The sequence below is a fragment of the Crocodylus siamensis genome, chromosome 2 (genome assembly GCF_052110815.1).
Source record: "Crocodylus siamensis isolate JL-2025a chromosome 2, ASM5211081v1, whole genome shotgun sequence".
Lineage (NCBI taxonomy): Eukaryota > Metazoa > Chordata > Crocodylia > Crocodylidae > Crocodylus > Crocodylus siamensis.
In genome coordinates, this window is record NC_143396.1 from 208,778,093 (window position 1) to 208,797,932 (window position 19,840).

Below are 19,840 nucleotides of genomic sequence, written 5' to 3' on the forward strand. Positions count from 1 at the left end.
CTAAAACATAATTATAACAGTCCACATGTCTCCTAATGTAGCTACTGTTTAAAAAGAAGTACTCACTTAACGTATGGGTTATAAAACAAAGCAAGCTATGGCCCTTATTAATACATTATGCTCTCCCAGTTGTGAAATTACTTGCACTGACCAAAAAAAGTTATCAAAATAAAAAGGTGAAAATTGGGAAATCATGTGTCAAAAACAAGGCTGCTGCTGTCAATGGTATGTTGTATTATTAACCTGCTTGCAGATGTTAAAGCTAAAAAACCTCCAAACAAACAAACCAGAGCTTTACTTTAAACTTTGCATGCTCCTGTGCCAAGCCCACAGCATACCCAGAAGAGGTGGCATGCTAGTAGGACCCAGCTCACCCAACATCCGAATCTATCAAGCATGTCAGTGGGGCATTTTAGCCTTTTTATCTAATACCCAAACCAATCAGCTATTAGATAAAAAGGGCAAAAAAGCCCCAAAGCACCCAATTTATACAAATGCTGCAGAGCCAGGTGGAACCAAATACACTCCTTCTTCCAGTAAAGCACTTCTTTTGTTTTTTGCAAGCAGCAAAAAGACTGTATTAGTCCAACATCTTGCTTCTTTTTACAGTTCTTTTCTCTATAGAACCCTCCTAATTTAAGAGCTAATCCTACTGGGCCTTTATACATGATGTCTATGTTACAGGTCAAGTTTTAAAATTTGGGATCTCTTTTTGCACCTACATGGTAGGTCCCCATGTGCAGCGACATGCAGTTTGTGGCACAACAAACTGCTTTGTTGTGCCACATATTACACGTATGGAATGTGAAAACATTTGCTGCACTGCAAGTTTGCAGAGAGGTGGCAAAATTTGCTACTGGAAATCCTGATAACAAAAAAACCAAACAAACAACCTCTAAGGAAACAAGTGGCACAGAGCACGTGTCAGTAATGTGTACTGGAACAAACAGAGGGCTGACCATCCAAGGCAATGCTCTCGCCGCCAGCCAGGCTGTGCGCTGCCAGATCTGCACCCCTGCTGCACCAGGACATGAGGTAATACTGATGCTGGCTACAGCCTCACCTACCCAGGACAAGTTTCTGCAGGTCAAAGCACATGTACAGGGGCATACAATGGGGCACAAAGCAGCAGCACAAGTTTGTGCTGCTAGGGTTTGTGCCTCTACGAGTGTATCCCACAGGCTGCAGGTACCATTTGCCTCAAATACCTGATTTGCACACATTGGACTCAGCCTATGAGCAGGCACATTTTTTTGTCCCTGGGGACAAGGACTGGCACACTTTGTGTCACTACTACTTGTCTCCAGGGAACACCTATGTCACATGCCCTCTGGTGTGTGGCAGATTACCCTGGATTGGGTAGGGGGACTGGGGCCAGCACTGGGGCTGCAGCCTGGAGGCCTCCTGAGGCTGCAGCAGTGGTGATCCTGCTGCTCAGAGCTTGGTTGGCAACTGGAGCATGGCTCCAGCCAGCCAGGCTCTGGTTTTGGGTAATGCATGCTACGCTCACATGTGCTGCTCTGCTTTTTTCTTTTTTTTTTTTTTTTTTTGGGGGGGGGGGGGGGGGGGGGAGAGGGAGTTTCCTGGGGCCACCCCACCAAAAAAAAATCCCTCACTCTGCTACCTTGCATTGTGGAGAACAGCTGAATGTATGGATGTATGATATGCGATGCCACAGATGCATCTGTGGCATGGTTATGCTCATCTGCATGCAGCCATAAGGATTTAAAGAGCCAATTCCACTCAAAGTTGCAGTTGCAAAAAAACTGAGATGAGGCCCCAGTCAGCTCATTTCAAATAAATCTGCTGTACAGTCTTTCTATAACATGCTTATATTAATATAGAGAAAGTGTTTTCACCTCAACATTTGTTCCGTTAGGAGAGCCCTTCTGTGTCTGTTCAATCAGGTTTACTGTGGTTCCCTGTCAGCTCTACTTTTACTTTGTTTTATACCCAGGTTGTCATTACCTGTGGTAGGTCTAGCTTGGTAATCTGAGGTTTCTGCCTGCCAGTTATTACTCAGAATTAATTTTTGTTCCATATATTGGCTATCCTAGAAGCTTATATAGTACAACTTATTCCTCTCCTTTGCCCCACCTGCAAAAAAGTCAATTCAGGTATTAATAATCAGCAATCCATGATGATACATGAACCCTTGGCCCAGAATCCCCTCAATGGTCCGAAGTAATTAGATAAGAATACAATGTCTTGTATTGGCAGAAGCAAAGTCAAATTTGACTCCAGTATTAGACAATCACTATAAACTACTCATCAACAATTTTGTAACTTTTCAGATAAATTGTTTTCGCATTTAAAAGACTGTTGCATAAATATTTTAATATTTATTCCTAAATGGGCCTGAGGGATGCTGGACAATGTCTTGCTTTAAATATGCTAACAGAATTAAACTGTATGAACCTGGGAGGCTGTGTTCACTTCACTCCCTCATTGTGTTGTGCCAATAGCTCAAATTTGGTATTTTAACCAATAACTGTTAGGTAAATTCCACATAAAAATAAATAAATAAAGAGCATTTATCTTAACAGAATTTGGCCTATCATTTAATGACAATTTTTCCATCTTTTTATTACTTAGTTGTATCAAAATTTTCCCTTTCACTCGACAACACAGGCATTCAAGATTACAGATGAGTGCAAAATTGTTTTCCCCATACTAGAAAAAGTTATGATTAAAACTATCCTAATCCACATCACGATTGATTCAAGACCTCTCAAAGTTTTCCATAACCCTTGCCTCACCCTCAAAGAATGAGACAGAGAAGGCTCACACCATACTAGCAACAGTTCAGCAACTCATCCAGAATGTGAGGGACCAAGGTCCCTTGATTTTGGGTAGGGACAGACATTCAAAAAGCCTGAATTGATTTAATCTTTGCAGGTTAGACTAACCTGGCTAGGCTGAACTGGTTTGTAACTGGACAGACATTCTCTGGACTGAGGAAATTCAGGCACATGCCTGCAGTGGCTCAAGCTAGAAGCCAGAGGGCACGAGAGTGGTCCCAGGCTTTTCCCTGCTGGTTGCTCAAGGGGCAGGAGTGTTGCCAGACCTCAGGCCCCTGCTAGCACTCCGAGGCAAGGGGAGGGACGGAAAGGGTGGGTGTGCAGTGCATGCATCTGGTGATGATATAGAGTTTTTCAAGCTCCCCAACTGAAACAAACTGACAGGCCAGAAAGCCAGCAGGGGACTGATGATAATAATTATCACTTCATCAGCAAAACAATAGGCTTGATTACATCAAACTCTTCTTAAACAGCATACTGGCTGACCTGTTGATTAGCTCCAAATGGCCCTAAGCTGTCACTGTGCTGGCTGGCTGTCCTTGTGAAACTGGAGAGAGATGCACACAGAGACATCTCTCAGTATTAGCTAGCATACCACGTACCTAGGTTCTGTGGGGCTGGGATCTGTGCAGTGGAAAATGGGGGAGGGGAAATCCCTGCTTGAGCAGTGAGGGGTAGGGCAGGGGGAAGCCAGGCAGATCCTGCTGTCTGCAGTCGCTACCGGAGCTCCAGCCAGGGAGCAGAGGGGAGGGCCCAGCTCTGTTGTGGAGCAGAGACCCATCCAGCCCAGCTTTATGCACACTGAACGTCTGTTCTGTTTACAGGTTTAAACCAGTTTCTGTGTAATGTCTGTCCCTAGCCTTTGAGTCTCTCACAATGCACCCTTAACACTACACTATTAGCTATTTAGGGTGGGGAGGGGGTGCATTTTCTTCCAATTCATACAGTATGTTGAGACCCTTAAGAGAGGGTAAGCAAAATACCATGACCTCCTTATAGCAATCAGTTCAAAACAAGCTATTTTTCAATGAAAGACATTGTTAGGAAATTCCGCTAGCTCTCGTCTGCATCTCCGAAATAAAATGCTCACACCTAGGCAACTACAATATCTTCCTTTGGTAGACCAACTCCATCCCATATAACTGAAATAGCCCTATCATTAACACAGGATTACAGAATAATACACAACCAGTTGATCTCCATCCCCTGCCCCCACCCAAAAAAAAAAAAAAAGACAAAAAATGAACAAACAAGCAAAAAAACCCAAAACACACCACAACCACCCCTGGATCTCTCTTTCACGTAACATTAAAACTAGTTAATATTTAATATAAAAAACAGTCATTGCTGCTCTTTATGTAGTATACAGAATGCAGATGCTAAAAAGCTTAACTAGGCTACATTATGCTTGTGCAGTGATAAAGTAACATCCTGGTCTCTGTATCTGGGCTGTTCATAAAAAGATAGTTCTCTGTAGCCTTTGCCCCCTAGCTGTAGTATACTTTGGCTGGGGTAAAGGCAGTCAGTCCATAAAATTGGACTTCCACTGTTTACCGTTCCAAAGCATTTAGAAGTGCAGACTTGAGTGCTCTTCACATGTCTACTCCCACGTGACGTGAATTATTTAAACAGTGGGGGTTCACTGCAACTGAGGAACAGGAAGGGTGAAATCTTGGTCATAAACTACTTTATTAAAAGGATTTAAATATACAGCACTTAGTTTTAGGAGTGTATATATGAAATGCAAAATATACACAAACTGTCAGGACAAAGATGAAACAGGTAATCACACTATAAAAATGTGTGTCGGGTTATTAGCAAATATTTTATGCAAAGTGTGCTGCATGAATCAACAACTTCATTGAATTGCAGCACTTCAAAACTTTTAATCTGCCTAGGTAATATGTTTTTTCTGGTTAGTTAGAAAGCCAGGAGACAGAAGAAGACATTCATAAGGGGAACAATTAAATCTTTCCAGTATGTCACCATAAGTTTCCCAAGGAGATGGTAAAAGATAAAAGAGTTCCCGTGTTACAAAGATCGCCCTCTCTGCTGGAAGCTACCTATGGTCAGGGTGAACACCTTCGGCAGCATGGATGCTATAGAAAAAGAGTAAGCATAAAGTCTAAATACAAGCCAGTTTTTACTTCGTAGATGAAAAAATTGTTTACAGTTGAGTAGCACCACTTAAATAAAACTGAAACAGAAAAATATCCTTTGCGACTCCCTAAATCAGGGCTTGTGAACTTGTCATCAGATACTTTATTTAAACTGTGGAGGAGAATCTTTAAAGGCTTGGTCTTGTGAAATGCTGATCAACTCAAAACTACCCTCTGACTGCAGCGGCAGGTGGGAACACTCAGCACCTTGCAAAACAGAGCTTCAACTCCTTTTTTGTTTAGAAAAACTGCAGCACAAGTGGAGTCAATTATTTTTCTTGAGCTTCAAAGGCCCAACCCTTACAAAAATATAATACAGTATTTACGAATCCAAGATTTAGAGCCTGTTTTCAAAAATAAAACAAAACAAATCTTTTATAAATCAAAACATTGCTAACTAAAAAAGAAGACATCTTACCTTGAAGCATCAAAGCTGTCATATGATCCAACTGTGTAGTGTCTAAACAATTTCTTTGTTCTATCTGCTCGAGTTTCTGTGCAAAAAGATGGAGATTTAAAATAAAAACAAAACAAAGCTTTAAATAATTCATTTGTACTTATAGGAGGAATATATTCAAGTTCTTATTTACAATTGGAAAGCAGAATTAAATTTTCCAATACATATCAATATGACTCACTGGGAGTACTTCAACTAATATTGGTATGGTCTTACATATTTTAGGTGGGAGAAATATTGGTTTTGCAGTTGAAAAAAAAGTTTTACATATTAAATATTGTGACAGTATGTGTGCATAGACAATATAGAATCACCAGTATTTTTTTCTATCTAGTGCATCATTTAGTAAAACTTCTGATTCAACAAATGTTTTGTGAATTCCTGGACAATGGCTCTCTCCATTAATCAACTAGAAACCCCTCAAGAGCAGTCCTAATTTCAAATTTTAGTCTGAGAAAAAATAATCCAAACCCTTTATAGTTAGAAATACATTAAAAATGTAAAATAGGAATTCTTGTTGTTCCACAGCTAGAATATATTAGTGTCAAAACCCTTAGCAGCATAACCAAACAGAAAGAAAATGGAGGCAAAGGAAAGAAAGGAACATGCTCCCTGCACCTCTGCTACCTTACAACTAATCACTGCCAAGCAAGTCTCACAAGAAAAAACAATACTGTTATGGAATCCCTGCCTCTTCTATATTTAAAAAAAACCACCTTGTTGGCATACAGAGAGACATAAAAGGAATGAAGGGTGGGGCTATATCTGTCAAAATGGCATTTGAGAAAAGTCAGCCCCGCTGCAGCTTAGGAGACACTTGGGTTAAAACAAAAAACCCGTAAGACCAATGGCCATTTATGGTCTGGCACATGCCATAAAATATCACTTGTGTGGACCAGGGAAATTTCTGAAAGCTGAAAGGTTGAGTGTTATCCTAAAAACAGAAAGGAGGGGAAGATGAAAGGAAAGACTCTTGAGCAGGAGTAATAAGAGAGAGGACAGAAAACTAGAAGGTCTCAATCACAGGTCATCCTGCCACTGCATACTGTTTCTGCATTTTGCCCCCACCACTTCATACAAAAATATGGGCATTATTGATAATTAATGGAAGAGTCTACAGTCATACTGTATTAAGCAAAAAGCCTCAACGGCTATCAAATAAAAATGAATGTACAGCAGTGCTGGGACAACAGAATCTGAAACCATTTTTGCTGACCAGTTAGAAAGACATGGGCAACTAGAGCCTTATAAGGCAGCTCCTATAGCTGTTCTGTTCCTCTTTTCTCAGAGCTTTGGGCTATGGTAATTCCTACCTGACCACACAACCTGAGCAAGGAGTCAAAGATGGTGACCTGTTGTGATGGGCCTCTGAAAAATACATATAAAGAACAATAAACGCTGACCATGTTAATGTTTGGCACTTCCAGAGGGTCTTTACTACAAGAAACTCAGAGTACCTTTCTAGCATTAATTCTTGCAACACTCCTGCAAAAATGATGGTAAAATACTATTTCCCTTTAAAGTATGCAAGGCTAATACTTGCCCAAAGTCACAGAAAATCAGTGGCAGAGCCCAGAATACAGCCTACAGTCCCATGTGTTATCTAGTACACCAGCGCTTCTCCACTTTGTGAGTTTGCACCTCATTGCAGTAAAGCTGTCCCTCTACTTCAGCTGCTGTCAATGAATCCTCCAATTCCCCTTAGCAGTGGGTGGGTCTGAAGTTGGGGGACATTTACCAGTATGATTCAAACATGCCCTCCCTCCTGGAACCTTTTGGGGGCCCCACTGGAGAGAAGGGGGGGCAGGTCACACTGCATTTTAGAAAATGCTGCATTAGACTATTCCCATTTCAGGAAAAGAATAGGTCTTTTTGATATCTGTGATCATTAAGCATGCTTAAGCTTAGAAAATACTCTCTAATCAGGTTTTCTTTAAGCATCATGTAAAAATTAAGAAGCTTTAATTAAGTACCATTAAAGCATCTGAACAGGTGAAGATGATGCTATTGTAAGGAATGTAAAGAGTTGTTTTATAAAAATTCTTCCTAGATCACTAGATTGCTTATGAAGACAATGACCTACTGTGACTTGGAAGACTTGCACAGATTTCTTTTAGTACCACGAAGATATACCTTAAGGTGGAGTCAAAGACATACTTACACCTGGAGGCTATTTACAGTTGGTGACAGATTTCTAGACTCTGGAATAGGTCAGCTTTAAAAAAAAAAATCCCCAAACCAAAACAACCTCCCCCACCGGAGTGGGAGGGGTGGGTGGGGCATGGAGCAAAGAACAGGACAAAGCACAAAATTTCAGAGCTCTGAAAGCTATTAGTTGAATCTTGTAAGGAGCCAGATGCTTCTACTGCAGGATACTATTTTCTACAGCATGATATTTCAGTTCTATTAACGTATCTGAAGTGGGTGGGAGAAAAGGAGAAAGGCAGCAAGACAGATAGCATTGTTCAGCTACCAACTACATGTAAAGCCAGGAATCTATTGTTTTAAAATCTGTGCCTCTCCAATTCACAGAGTACTCTGGATTCTGCAGGGAAACATTTAGACTTAATTATTCCTGGATTCTGAGACAGGAAGCAAAATTTCCTGGGTTTATGGATAAACCCTTCCACTCTTTAGTAATCCCATTTCATAATCCCTATTCAGAATCCAGTCTAACCTATCAGCCAGGATAAACAAAACAAATAATCCATGAAGAGAGGTTTCTGGGGAGTTACCATAATAAAAACGGAACAAATGAACGCAGCTTCTTCTTCATTCCTACATGGGCCAAAGTGACACAAAAAAGAGATATTTGCACAATAAGTATTTGTTCAGAGTAGTTAGTTATTCTCGATTGAGACCAGCTTGAGATGGTACCAAATTTGGTAGCAATAACTGATTATTTCCTGCTGTCAGTAGATGGAAGACAGACATTCATCACCCTACTTCTGGACCTTTCCAAAGCATTCAGCACTATTTGTTCAGCATTGTTTGTTTATCATGTATACAGATATGCTGCTCTGGAGAGATGGCAGAAATCCAGGAAACATGTTCAGAATTATTCAACTCTCCTCTCTCAGGAACTATGAAAATGTACTTTCTAAAAACCAATCCCATCACCTGTGGAATTTCACAAGCATCAGTTGTACCTGATCCTACTCAGTTACATGGAGGCACTAGGAAAACCAGCAAGATAATATAGGCTCAGGTGCCAGCAATATGCCCACAGCAGGTAGCCTACCTCTGCCCCCGCCCTACCACAGACTCCACTTGGCTCTGCTTTAGCTGTGCCACCAGGGGGGATGGTGGGGAGGTACGTCTTAGGCCCCTGTCCAGCAAAAAAGGTCATTGCCTATGGGTGGGAGTGCTCCAAATGTGACCCTCCACCCCCAAAACAGGAGTGTCCCTAAGCACTGGCAGGGAGGGAGCTCAGTCCGAGTCCTCCCCACCACCCCTCCATGAGATAATTAATGCCAGCTGGGTCTCTGAGCCAGCTGTTTCCAGGCAAGCAGGGAGCACATCAGCTCTCCCCCTCCCTATCTTGCTGCAGGGGCAGACAAAGGGCATAACACTTGACCCTTACAGGGAACTGTACAGAAGTTCCTTAAGGTGCTCCATTTCAAATCAGGTAGTAAAGGAAGGCACTCTAAAAAGGGTTAATTTGTCACACAATCATCCATTTTAAAAGCACCCTGCAACCATGCAGGTAGAGTGCTTTCAGAGGCCAGATCACATGAAAAAAAAAATTAACTTGCATCTGTATCCTAGTTTACATTCTACAAAACACTATCCAAGCTGAAGATCATCAGGGATCCAGGTCTTTCATTCACCATGGTAAAATGTGGCAAACCCCAGATTTTCTCCTTTAAAAGAGAAAAACCTGGGAAGCAGCGGGTCCCCCCTTGCAATCTGGCAGAGCTCCAGCCTGCAAGGGGCCAGGGGGAGTGGGAGGAGGATGATCAGGCAGGGGGTATGATGTGCATGTATGCACATGCATGCAGCTTCTGCAAGCAACTCTGATGGATGGGGAGAATTGAGGGAGGAAGCTGGACAGGGCTGGGAGTGCTGCCCAGCCTGGTGGTGCATGGGGCTGCAATGCATGGCTGTAGGACCCAGGCAGGGAACAGGACAGAGCCATGGGCAGCTCATCCATAGAGTAGGGGGAGAAGGAGAACTGGCTCCCTGCTGCTGCATGCACTCCTAGGGAGGCATGTGCCCCCCAGATGTGTGTGTAGGGCAGGTGTGGACTGCCTGCTGCAACCTTGGACTCCCTACCCTGCTGCCCTCCCCTTGAGGCCTCCGCAGCCCAGCGGGCAGGATCTGGCATGGCAGGACGAAGCAGGGTGGTGATGATTGATACCACTGCCGCTACTTGGAGCCCCACAGTGCCATGGCAAGGTGCTCCTCTGCCCTCCCTGCAGCAGTGGGAGTGACAGCATGGAGGATGGCATGGAGGGCATCACGTGCCATGGTGGTGTGGGGGTCACAACAGCAACACCTCACTTCACTCTGCCTTACTACACAGGGTCCCACCCACTGGGCCCCAGAGAGGCCCTGGGGAAGAGGGCAGAAGGGAGGGGAACCTAGGCTGCAGCCTGCACCCACCTCACGCACAAATCTGAGGAGCACATACCCTCCCATGCCCCACCTGAGCTGTGCATGCAGTGGCAGGGAGCTGCCCCCACACTTGAGCCTATAGCAGGCAACCTGCCTCCAACCCTCCTCCCCCCAGATGGACTCTTCTCTGCCCGTGCATGGGGGAGGAAGAGCCAAGTTCTGTGCTCCATTCCACTGCAGCACCTGCCACATCCCAGGGTGGCAGCCAGGGCCTGGGTGCTGCCTGCGGGAGGCATGGGGCTGTGGACCTGGGTCCCTGGCCCCATAGCCCAGGAAACTGGGGCCTCCTCTGGCAGGGCTGGGGGTGAGAAGTGAGGGGCACCAGCATATCAGGGCTGCTCAGTGCCCCAAAGCATTGGGGGAGGGAAGCAGGGCACAACTGCAGCTGGACTCACATCCTGGTGAATAAAGCAGGCAGGGGGAGCTCTGATTTTCCCTGAAAAACAAAACAAAACAAAAAAAACAAAATGAAAAAATTCTAATGTGAAAATTTATAGGTATTTAGAATTTATTTTATTATAGTGATTGAGGCACTGGTAGGCTTCCCAATTGCTGAAAAATATATCAATAGAAAACTGTGTTCAACAGATACACACACACACACTCTCCACTACACTTATAGTGGTGTTTATGTTAATCATAGAAAAAGGGGGGGGGCAGTTAAAAACAAAGAACTTGTGACTTAGAAATTGCAGATTCTCAAATAATAAACAGAAAACCAGGATCCCTTAAGATCACAAACAAGCTTGTAAAAAAAATACAAGCATCTCGTTACCTAAACTCTAGGACCTTAGTAGGATTATGTTAAGAGAGCTCTGCTCTGGAAGCACAGGGCATCTACCACAAGAGTATAGCCCTCTCTATCTGTGCAGAAGATGCATTTTAAGAGCCCTCAGAAGATGTGCAAGATGCATTTTAAGAGCCTCTTTGACAAATCTTTGAGCAACGTGTACACATGGGTCGCCAACTGGCTGGAGGGCCACACCCAGAGAGTGGTGGTAGATGGGTTATTTTCAACCTGGGAGGGATGTGGGCAGTGGGGTAGCCCTGGGCTCAGTCCTCAGGCCCGCACTGTTCAACTTCTTCATCAGCGACTTGGATGAGGGGGTGAAAAACACCTTGTTCGAATTCACCGATGACACTAAGATGTGGGGAGAAGTGGGCATGCTAGAAGGGAGGGACAGGCTGCAATTGGATCTGGACAGCTTAGAGGGGTGGGCAGATGAGAATAAGATGGGATTCAACTTTGACAAGTGTAAGATATTGCACCTGGGGAGAAAAAAAAACAGCAGCAGACCTACAGGCTAGGGAACTCCCTTCTTGTCAGCACAGAGGCAAAGAAGGATCTTGGTGTCACTAATGATGCCACGATGAACATGGGCCACCTGGAGTAGGAAGGCCTTGTCATGCATCCACAGATGCATCACGAGCAGGTCCAAGGAGGTGATCCTCCTCCTCTATATGACACTGGTCAGGCTGTAGCTGGAGTACTGCGTCCAGTTCTGGGCTCTGCACTTCAGGAGGGATGTGGACAACTTCAAGAGGGTCCCAAGGAGGGCCACTCACATGATCAGGGGGCAAGCAGAGCAAAGAGGCTAAGAGACCTGAACCTGTTCAGCCTCCACAACAGAAGGCTGAGAGGGGATCTGATGGCCCAGTATAACTGGCCGAGGGAGACCAGCAGGCATTGGGAGAGTCCCTGTTCACCCCAAGCACTACTGGGAGTAACAAGGAATAATGGCTGTATGTTGACAGAGAGTCGATTCAGGCTAGATATCAGGAGGCACTATTTCAGTCAGGGTGGCTAGGAGCTGGAACCAACTTCCAAGAGAAGTGGTGCTTGCTCCTATTCTGGGGGCCTTTAAAAGGAGGCTGGATAAAAATCACCTAACCAGGGCTGTTTGACCCCAACATTCTTTCCTGCCACGGCAGGGGGTTGGACTCGATCTGCTCAGGTCCCTTCCAACCCTACCGACTATGAAACTATGTACATATTAGAAACTAAAATGAGTATACATATCACCCACTTTTTTTATTTTTTACTTTGGAAAGGATCCGAGAGAAAAAAGAAACCACACAAGAGAGAGGCTGATCATGTTCTTCCAGTCTTAATAATATGAAGACACTAGAAATTTAGTAAGAAAATATGGACTCAAATGCCAGTGATGTGTAAACAACACAAAGCTGTACTTATCAGACAAAGTCAGCTCATGGAGAAACAGCAGATGGTTCACTTACTACCATTTTACAGGGTGGGTCAATAATACAAGGGTGAGAGGACAACAGAGTCTCTATAGGAATAAAATGGCAAGTTTCGCCTAATCTATTGTCCACTGAAGCCAATGGATTTTTACCAGGAATATATTAAACTACACTCTTCAAGTAGTATGAAATATATTATATGGATCTGACTCAGTATTGTATTCAGCAATAAAATTCTCTGTAACATCTGTGATAAGACTATATACACACACACACACACAAATATGGGCATGATACTAAGCTTGTATGTTCACAGAAAGACAGGCAATAAACCTGGAAGATGCAGGAACTTAGATTTTTTTGCCCCAGTAATAAGATATGGTCATCTAGGGCTGTGTGAAATGGCACCGTTCCATTTCAACCAGCATTGACAGAACAGCGTTTTTCATTTTGATTCGAAAGTGCTGTTCCATTTTGTTTCATCAAAACAGTTTTGCCGTTTTGCCCATAGGCTATAATGGGGAAGCTCAAAACAGCCTATAACTTTGTCATTTCTGGCCTGATTTGGATGAAATGTGTGAGAGTGGTAGCCCCTTCTGAGGGCATGAAGCCTGCAAAGTTTCAAGGAGATAGGTGCAGGTGTTTCAGGGAAACTGCACCTCAAAGTCTTGAAAGCAAAAAAACCCTCATGTCATGTGTATGTATTAAGCCACAGCAGGGTCAAAACTGCAGGCATGTCATCTCCTGCTGAGGCCATGAAGCCTGTCAGCTGTCGAGGAGATGGGTACAGGGGCTTCTGGGGCCCTATATTTCTGGGCACTGACAGGCAAAACTTGTGACATAGGTGGGTGACACTGTGTGTGGGTGTGCATGTGCACACCCTCACTCAAACTGACACCAAAAAGGCAGAAAGCAAGGCAAGGCAGTTCAAACAATGCAGCCTTCCTTAATGTTTTTCCATCCCCCGCCAGAGCACTGGGATTGGAAGGCACCTCAGGGAAGGATCACGGTCACTGACCAGTTACACAGTCAATAATGAGAGCACTCCTTCCCTGCCCTTCCCCCGCTCCTCTCCTTACTTTAGCGTTTCAAAGCTCAAGCTGGGCTTGCCTGCAGGGAAACAGAAAACTAAAGGTTTTGACTTGCCTCGTTTCGTTTTGAGGCCATTTTGAAACTCTCCATTTCATTTCAGTTTTGCTGTTTCAAGCTTGAAACAAGCTGAAACAGCATCAAAATGAAACTGTTGGAGAAATTTTGCACAGCCCTACTGTGCATCCATCAGCGGGGGGTGGGGGGGATGAATTTCAATACTGATCTCTTAAAATCCTAATTTGAGTAGTAACCAAAAGCTGCCTCTCTCAGCAGTCACCATAGTTTAAGAGCAACAGGCTTTCAATACCAGCACTTCTGGCCTAGAGAACAAGGAACAAGCTTTGATCCTCCAGAATGTCAAAAGATATTTAGGTACCCAATTCCCACTGAATTAAAAATGGGGGTTAAGTACCTAAATATATTTATGTATCATTCTGACCCTTATGGAGATAACTGAGAAGTCCCTATAACATCACAAATGGCAGACAATGCCTAACAGACTGCCCTTATTACAGCTAATGGATTCTTTAAGCATTTTAAATTTTATAGATTAAAATAGGAAAAAATATCTTCTGGACCTCCCTTTATTTCATTTCATTTCTTCTTCTGCTTTTTGCAATGCATTTCAGCAGCTGTGTTTTGGTTACCTAGGAAACTGCTATGGGTTGATCTTTGATTGGATGTGTTGTCAGAGTGCTTGCCAGTGTTGTGGGCAGAGTTTAGAGTGGTAAACACGTGCATGTGATGAATCAAGAAAATACTAGGTAATTACATTTCTCACTTGTGATATTACAAGGACAATACAGAACATCAGATAATTTTTAAAAGTTCAAAAATTGGCTAATGCGGATGAAGTCATGTAATATGCTATTCAATTTATTTAAATAAACAGTTATCATGCTAGTGAAATTCTGTACTAGGCTAATTTACAGTGAACACAACAGATCCCTATGGCATATACAGGATTTTTCAAATGGCCCCCAGTGGAACACAGACGGTCAGAATCATGAAGAATTACAATACATTATGGTTAATGAGTTGGTCACAACAAATCCAGTAGCAATTGACTGCCAATGATAAGCATATTTTCAATTTTCATATCGATTTGTATGGTAGAATTTTTCGTAGGCAAGACATTTAATTGCAGACACGCATGTTGAGTCATGTTCTGAAAGGGCACCATGTTCAGATTTATCAAAGAACAGGTGACCAAACAGTTAGATGCTGAAGGCACCCCCTGTTCCTATTGCCAAAATACAGCCTTCTTTTGGAGGCTACCTTTCAAAAAACAGTTGACATGCGGTTATAAAAAAAAAGTCAGGAATCTACACCAAACAATTAGGACCCCTATGGACCTTATTAAATTTTGAGCACCTGTTAGAAGCAATATGTACATCAGCTTGTAGCCAAAGTGTGGATATTTTATTTTGTAGCAAGCATGTTCATCTATTTTAGGAGTCTTGCCTAAAATTGAGCCAAAACTGCACTATAGTAGAAAGTGGGGGAGGGAAGAAGGAATCTCTCTCAACTTCTTACCAAAATACACTCCCTGTATGCTACTTCTATAGACAGCATAACAACTGAATCAGTTCAGTGACACAGTCTCAAGTCTCTCAGAAGCATAGGCACTAGTTCTACAAGAGGACTTGGGAAGAAGAAATGCAAGAATGGTAGAAGCCAAAGTGATGCCTCTCAGGTCCCCAACCTAGCTGATTTTTGAATAGCCTTACAAAAGAAAAAAGCTTTACCAAATCAACATTTTGGTTTGGGATGATTTACCCCTACCCACCAAAAGTAAAAGTTATATAGTGAAGAAAACCCTATTGTAGATGCGAGTTTTAGCATCAGCAAAGCACTTATACTGGTATTTTGCTCACTAAATCTACATAAGCTTTATACTAGAAAAAAAATAAAGCTACATCTATAAAAGAAGCACTATATCCTTACAGCTGTACCAGGAAAAAACAAAAACAAAAAACAAAACTTTGAAGTATTGCTGACCAGGGATTTTTCAATAAAGCTTTTTGCATCATAAAAATGCAGAATCATAAACAGACTTTTTCTTAGAAATTGATTTTAACAACAGTTTTATTTTTTGTTTGGACCTGAGAAACTTTCCTAGAAACTACACAACACTCACTGTCCTGGTGGTTGGGTCTTGTGCAGCCAAGGTACCCTAAATCCAAGACCCTGTTCTACTTTAATTTTTTCCTAAGGAAGGGCACTGGATATCCAAGACTTTGCCCAACAGTTCTCCCATCTGTTCAGTTGGTCCAATGAAAGATGCCACCAAAATCCTTGCCACCTTGGATTCCTGCCACAGCAACCGGGCAGAAATCACTCTTTCTGGGCCTGTTATACAAAAAGGAAGAGAGTAGATTTGGCTTGAAACATCTAAAGATCTGACCATACCTTGTTTCCTCATAGTTTTGAAAAGGAACCAATCGTGTGTTTAAGTACTGGAGTACCGTGCCTTGCCATTGTATGGTATTTAGACAGGGCCGGTATTTCCCTTTGCCATTTATAGTTATTGGTAGACTTTTGGAGACACAAAAAAGAAAGTCAGTTAATTGTTAATTAGTTTTAAAGGCAATTTTCACAAGAAAGAGTCCAGCTAGTTTATACAGTTTAAACATACTTTTATGTTAATACAACTGTGAACAGAAATCTGCTGTTAGGGACAATGCACAGTGATGGTTTCATATTAGGGAAGAAGAAAAAACCCCCCGAAAGACAAAAAAAACCCAACCGAGACCTGTGCTTCTAAAATTTGAAGAAATAGCATTGTTTCTACTCTTGGAGGCATAAGAATTACTATAAAATTAACAGGACAGTATGTGTGTATCAAAATAAGGATATTAACCCCCCTCCCCCACAACCATTGTTTAATTCTGGATTAGGATCCTTATTTTTATTTTGTTTTTAATGAAGGCATTAGTGTTCTGTGCTCTGGAGCTCTTCTAGCATACAGTCAGTTTGTTAGGTAGAAAAAAACCCCCTTCAAATGCATTGTGTCTCTTTTAAAAATAGACATCATATGCTTGATGACAACTACTTGCAGAAGCAGTAATTCCCTGTTTCTTGTAGAATTTTGATACTTAAAATAAGAAGGTTGATGATAGGGCAATTCCACATCTTATATAATTATGAGGAGGAAGAGTGCGACTTGACTCGCAGACTGTCATAAAATATACTTTCACTTATAATAAATTGGGGGTATATAAAGTAGACTTAGTAGAGTCACCACATATGAAGGAAGGTACAGGATAGTGGCTATTCATGTCTTACTCGTGGGACAAAAGCAGTTTGTTGTTATCATGGTGTTGGCTCTCCTTGCTTCCAATTATATTAAAATATCTGCTTAGTATTTTATTTAAGCAACTGTTGCCAGGTCTTAGCTTTTTCTCTAATCTTTCAAAAGAAAAACTTGCAAAACTGATTGGTAAAATCTACCCACCCCCAATCAAACTTCATGCTTCTTATACCATTTTCTTTATACTAGGTCTACTTGGTCTTATTTTAAAACTCAAACATCACTTTTTTACTTTACTTATTACAATAAATAAATAAACGTGTTTGTTTTTTTTTAAATGCAGCAATGCAAATGGAGTTGGAACAAGTCTCCAAGGTGCCTTCCCCTTCTTCAGGAAACTAGTTTTGATTCATTTACAAACCACAGCAGGGTAAGCCATGGTACTTCTGGACAGCTAAGAGCTTTCCTTGAGCACTACTAGATGATATTGGGCAATTTCTCCTCTTTTCTGAGGTCTGTCTTCTGGAGGTTTCTGCAAGATGGGCGACTAAACAGTTCTCTCATTTATCATGTTTATGAGAAAGCCAGATAGGCAGGAGACATGGGTTGGAGCATCACTAATAGACTAACAAAACATTTTACATCCATTGACCCATCTAACATGATAAATTACTCTAACATTACTCTGTCAGAGGCGGATTCCTCCAGGGGAAAGGCAAGACGAACTTGATGCAGTCCAGATAAGGCTGAATCAGTGGTTCTCATCTGAGGGAAGCAACTAAAAGTTGTCCTCTCTCTTTGAAGATTTTAGTCTTTATGGAATATGACAGGCTTCCTTGTCCATGAAGTGACAGGTACTGGCTAGGGCTAGTAAATCAGACTTTGGGTATTATGTGGAGAAAAGTGATTGATTTGTATTATTTTGTTCTTTTCTGAGTCTTTTACTTTACAGGATCAGGTCCAAAGGGGCAGGGGAACCACAAAATAAGAAAACCATACAAATACAAATCTCCTTAAAGTTCTAATGCAGCCATAGCAACAACATAAGAAACAAAAAAGTCTATGAAACATACTTTACAGAAAGTGAAAACTGATTTCGGTTCATAATTACTGCTGTAACTTGATGAAGTTTATTCACTTTTAAGAGTTATATTCTGAAAAGCAAGTCTTGATCTCTAGCTTGCTTGTTGAATCAATTGTCACAAATATTAGGCATCTTGAGCAAGTGGCTAGTGTTCCAGATTCCTGCCTCGCATGGTATGTTGCTCCAGATCTTTGGAACAGGTTTTTGGTACAAGAGTTCACAATTACTTTCTGCAGCTGTTTCAGAACAGTCTCAGGCTACACCAGTATTAACTTTCCTAATAGTAAGGCTATTCACACAAGTACTTTTAGATATCAAAATTCACCCTTTTACTTCCCTCTCCAATAAGGAACAGCAATGCAAATATGGTCAAGTCTTTTCAGGATTCAGGAATAATAAAGCAATTTTTCAGCATATTTTTATTTTTAAACATATACTTTGTAAATTTTTTTTAGTGGTGTTACATAACAAAAACAGAGAACATCCCATATCAAATTAATTCACAGATTAAAAGCTGTTTTTCCTAACGGTCATTTCTACTTTAAGTTTGTTGCAGCTGCTGTTTTTCAAAAGGAGTTAAATACTGGGATTTCAGGCACCAAGCCAACAGAAGTATACACAGAATGGAATTAATATATTCTATCACCAGAAAAGTGGTATGTGCCAGCTGTACCACTGTAAAACATGCCTGTTAAACATGTTTAGGGAATGACAAAGACAAGTGCCACTTGCCTTCTTTCAGCTGAAGACGTCATGAAGAAAGCAAAGATAAAAAGTACCTAATAGTACAGGATTTTTCAAATTCTGCCCCAAATAGTCATCCTATTATCTGCTTATTAGATGTTTCTTTCCTCATTAGTAAAAGAAGTGCAGTGGTGCCATTTTATAAAAACTTGTTTACAGGAGATTATAATTCTGCAGTGAAAGCTTGGTATATAGTCTCATTTCAATTTCCAAGTCTAATTTCTCTTTCAACTACTGTACTTAAAAAGGACTAGATAACATTTTTTAGCATCACCATTTGAAAAATAAATAAACATTGCCATCCAAGCTCATTTGTGTGTGCACAGAAAAAAAAAAAGATTTTGAAACAGTTCTTTCCAACTGGCTTGTTTTAAAAGTGAAATTGCTAAGTATTAATTATATGCACAAGAGCACCTGCCCTGAGATGTTTCACTTCCTTGGGTCAGTGAAGGGACCTTAAAAGTTATTCCAGGTTTAGAGAAGGGATCCACACGCACCGTAGCTATCAAAGCTAGTTGTTACAGATTTTTTTAAACACCGTTATTAACAATACAAATGTTTCTTCTCTCTAGACAGGTTTTCCTGTGTCAGCTTCAGTCTTCGTTAGTTATTCTGGGATTAGTAGCCTGTATGCTAAATTCTTATAACTGGAAATTAACATTTTCAAAATATTCCAAACTATAAAAAAAGAATGGTGCCGCCTATTATGAATAGATAAGAAAAGCGGAGGTGAATCATAGTCTCTCCCAACCTTTCTTCACTACCTAACCTCCAGTCAAACACCAATATTTCGCTTCAGTTTTCTGCTGTAATCAGAGCCAGTGATCAGTTCAAACTGTGCACTCTTTACTATTCCCCCACCAGACATGCCCTTGAGTGCACCGTGTATGAGAATGCAAAACCTGGAGAGGATTTTGAATACTTTCTACTAGGTCAGCCAAGCAAAGAACTCAGAAGTCCAGTGCTGCAGTGTACTGTAAAGACAGGGAAGTCAGAGAGGCAGATGAAACAAAAAGGAAAAACAAGTAAGAGCACCCACATCCACTGGGAATAAAGGGAAGTTCATAACCTAAAACTAAATACCACTGAATAGCCAAAGTATTTGCAAATTTGGATCTCTAAACACACACATATACACAAAGACCATTATCAGCATTTTTAGGACATCCTGATATGAAAGAGACACTACTGATGCACTTAAACTCAAGTTTAAAACAAGCGCCTACATTTAAAGAACTAGAGGACACTGGGTGCATCTACATGGAGATACTAACTGTGCAGCAGCCCAATTCTACTGTGCAGCAGCATGCAGGGCAAAGCCCATACTAATATGCTACTGGGCAGTAGTATTAGGCTACTGTGCAGTTAGCCCAATTAAAAAGCCATGCACAACCAGTTACTGTGCACTGATTTAGTACTGGGTTATAGAAG

General features: G+C 41.7%; 1 protein-coding gene across 3 annotated transcripts in view; it reads right to left on the bottom strand.

Moving 5' to 3' along the window:
- SHANK2 (SH3 and multiple ankyrin repeat domains 2) overlaps positions 1–19,840 on the bottom strand; it is a 736,911-nt gene that overhangs the window by 258,678 nt on the left and 458,393 nt on the right. For all 3 annotated transcript variants that reach the window (XM_090032909.1, XM_090032907.1, XM_090032908.1), the window contains exon 15: positions 5,379–5,454. In XM_090032909.1, coding sequence (XP_089889035.1) covers positions 5,379–5,454 — 76 coding nt within the window. The remainder of the gene's footprint in view (positions 1–5,378; positions 5,455–19,840) is intronic.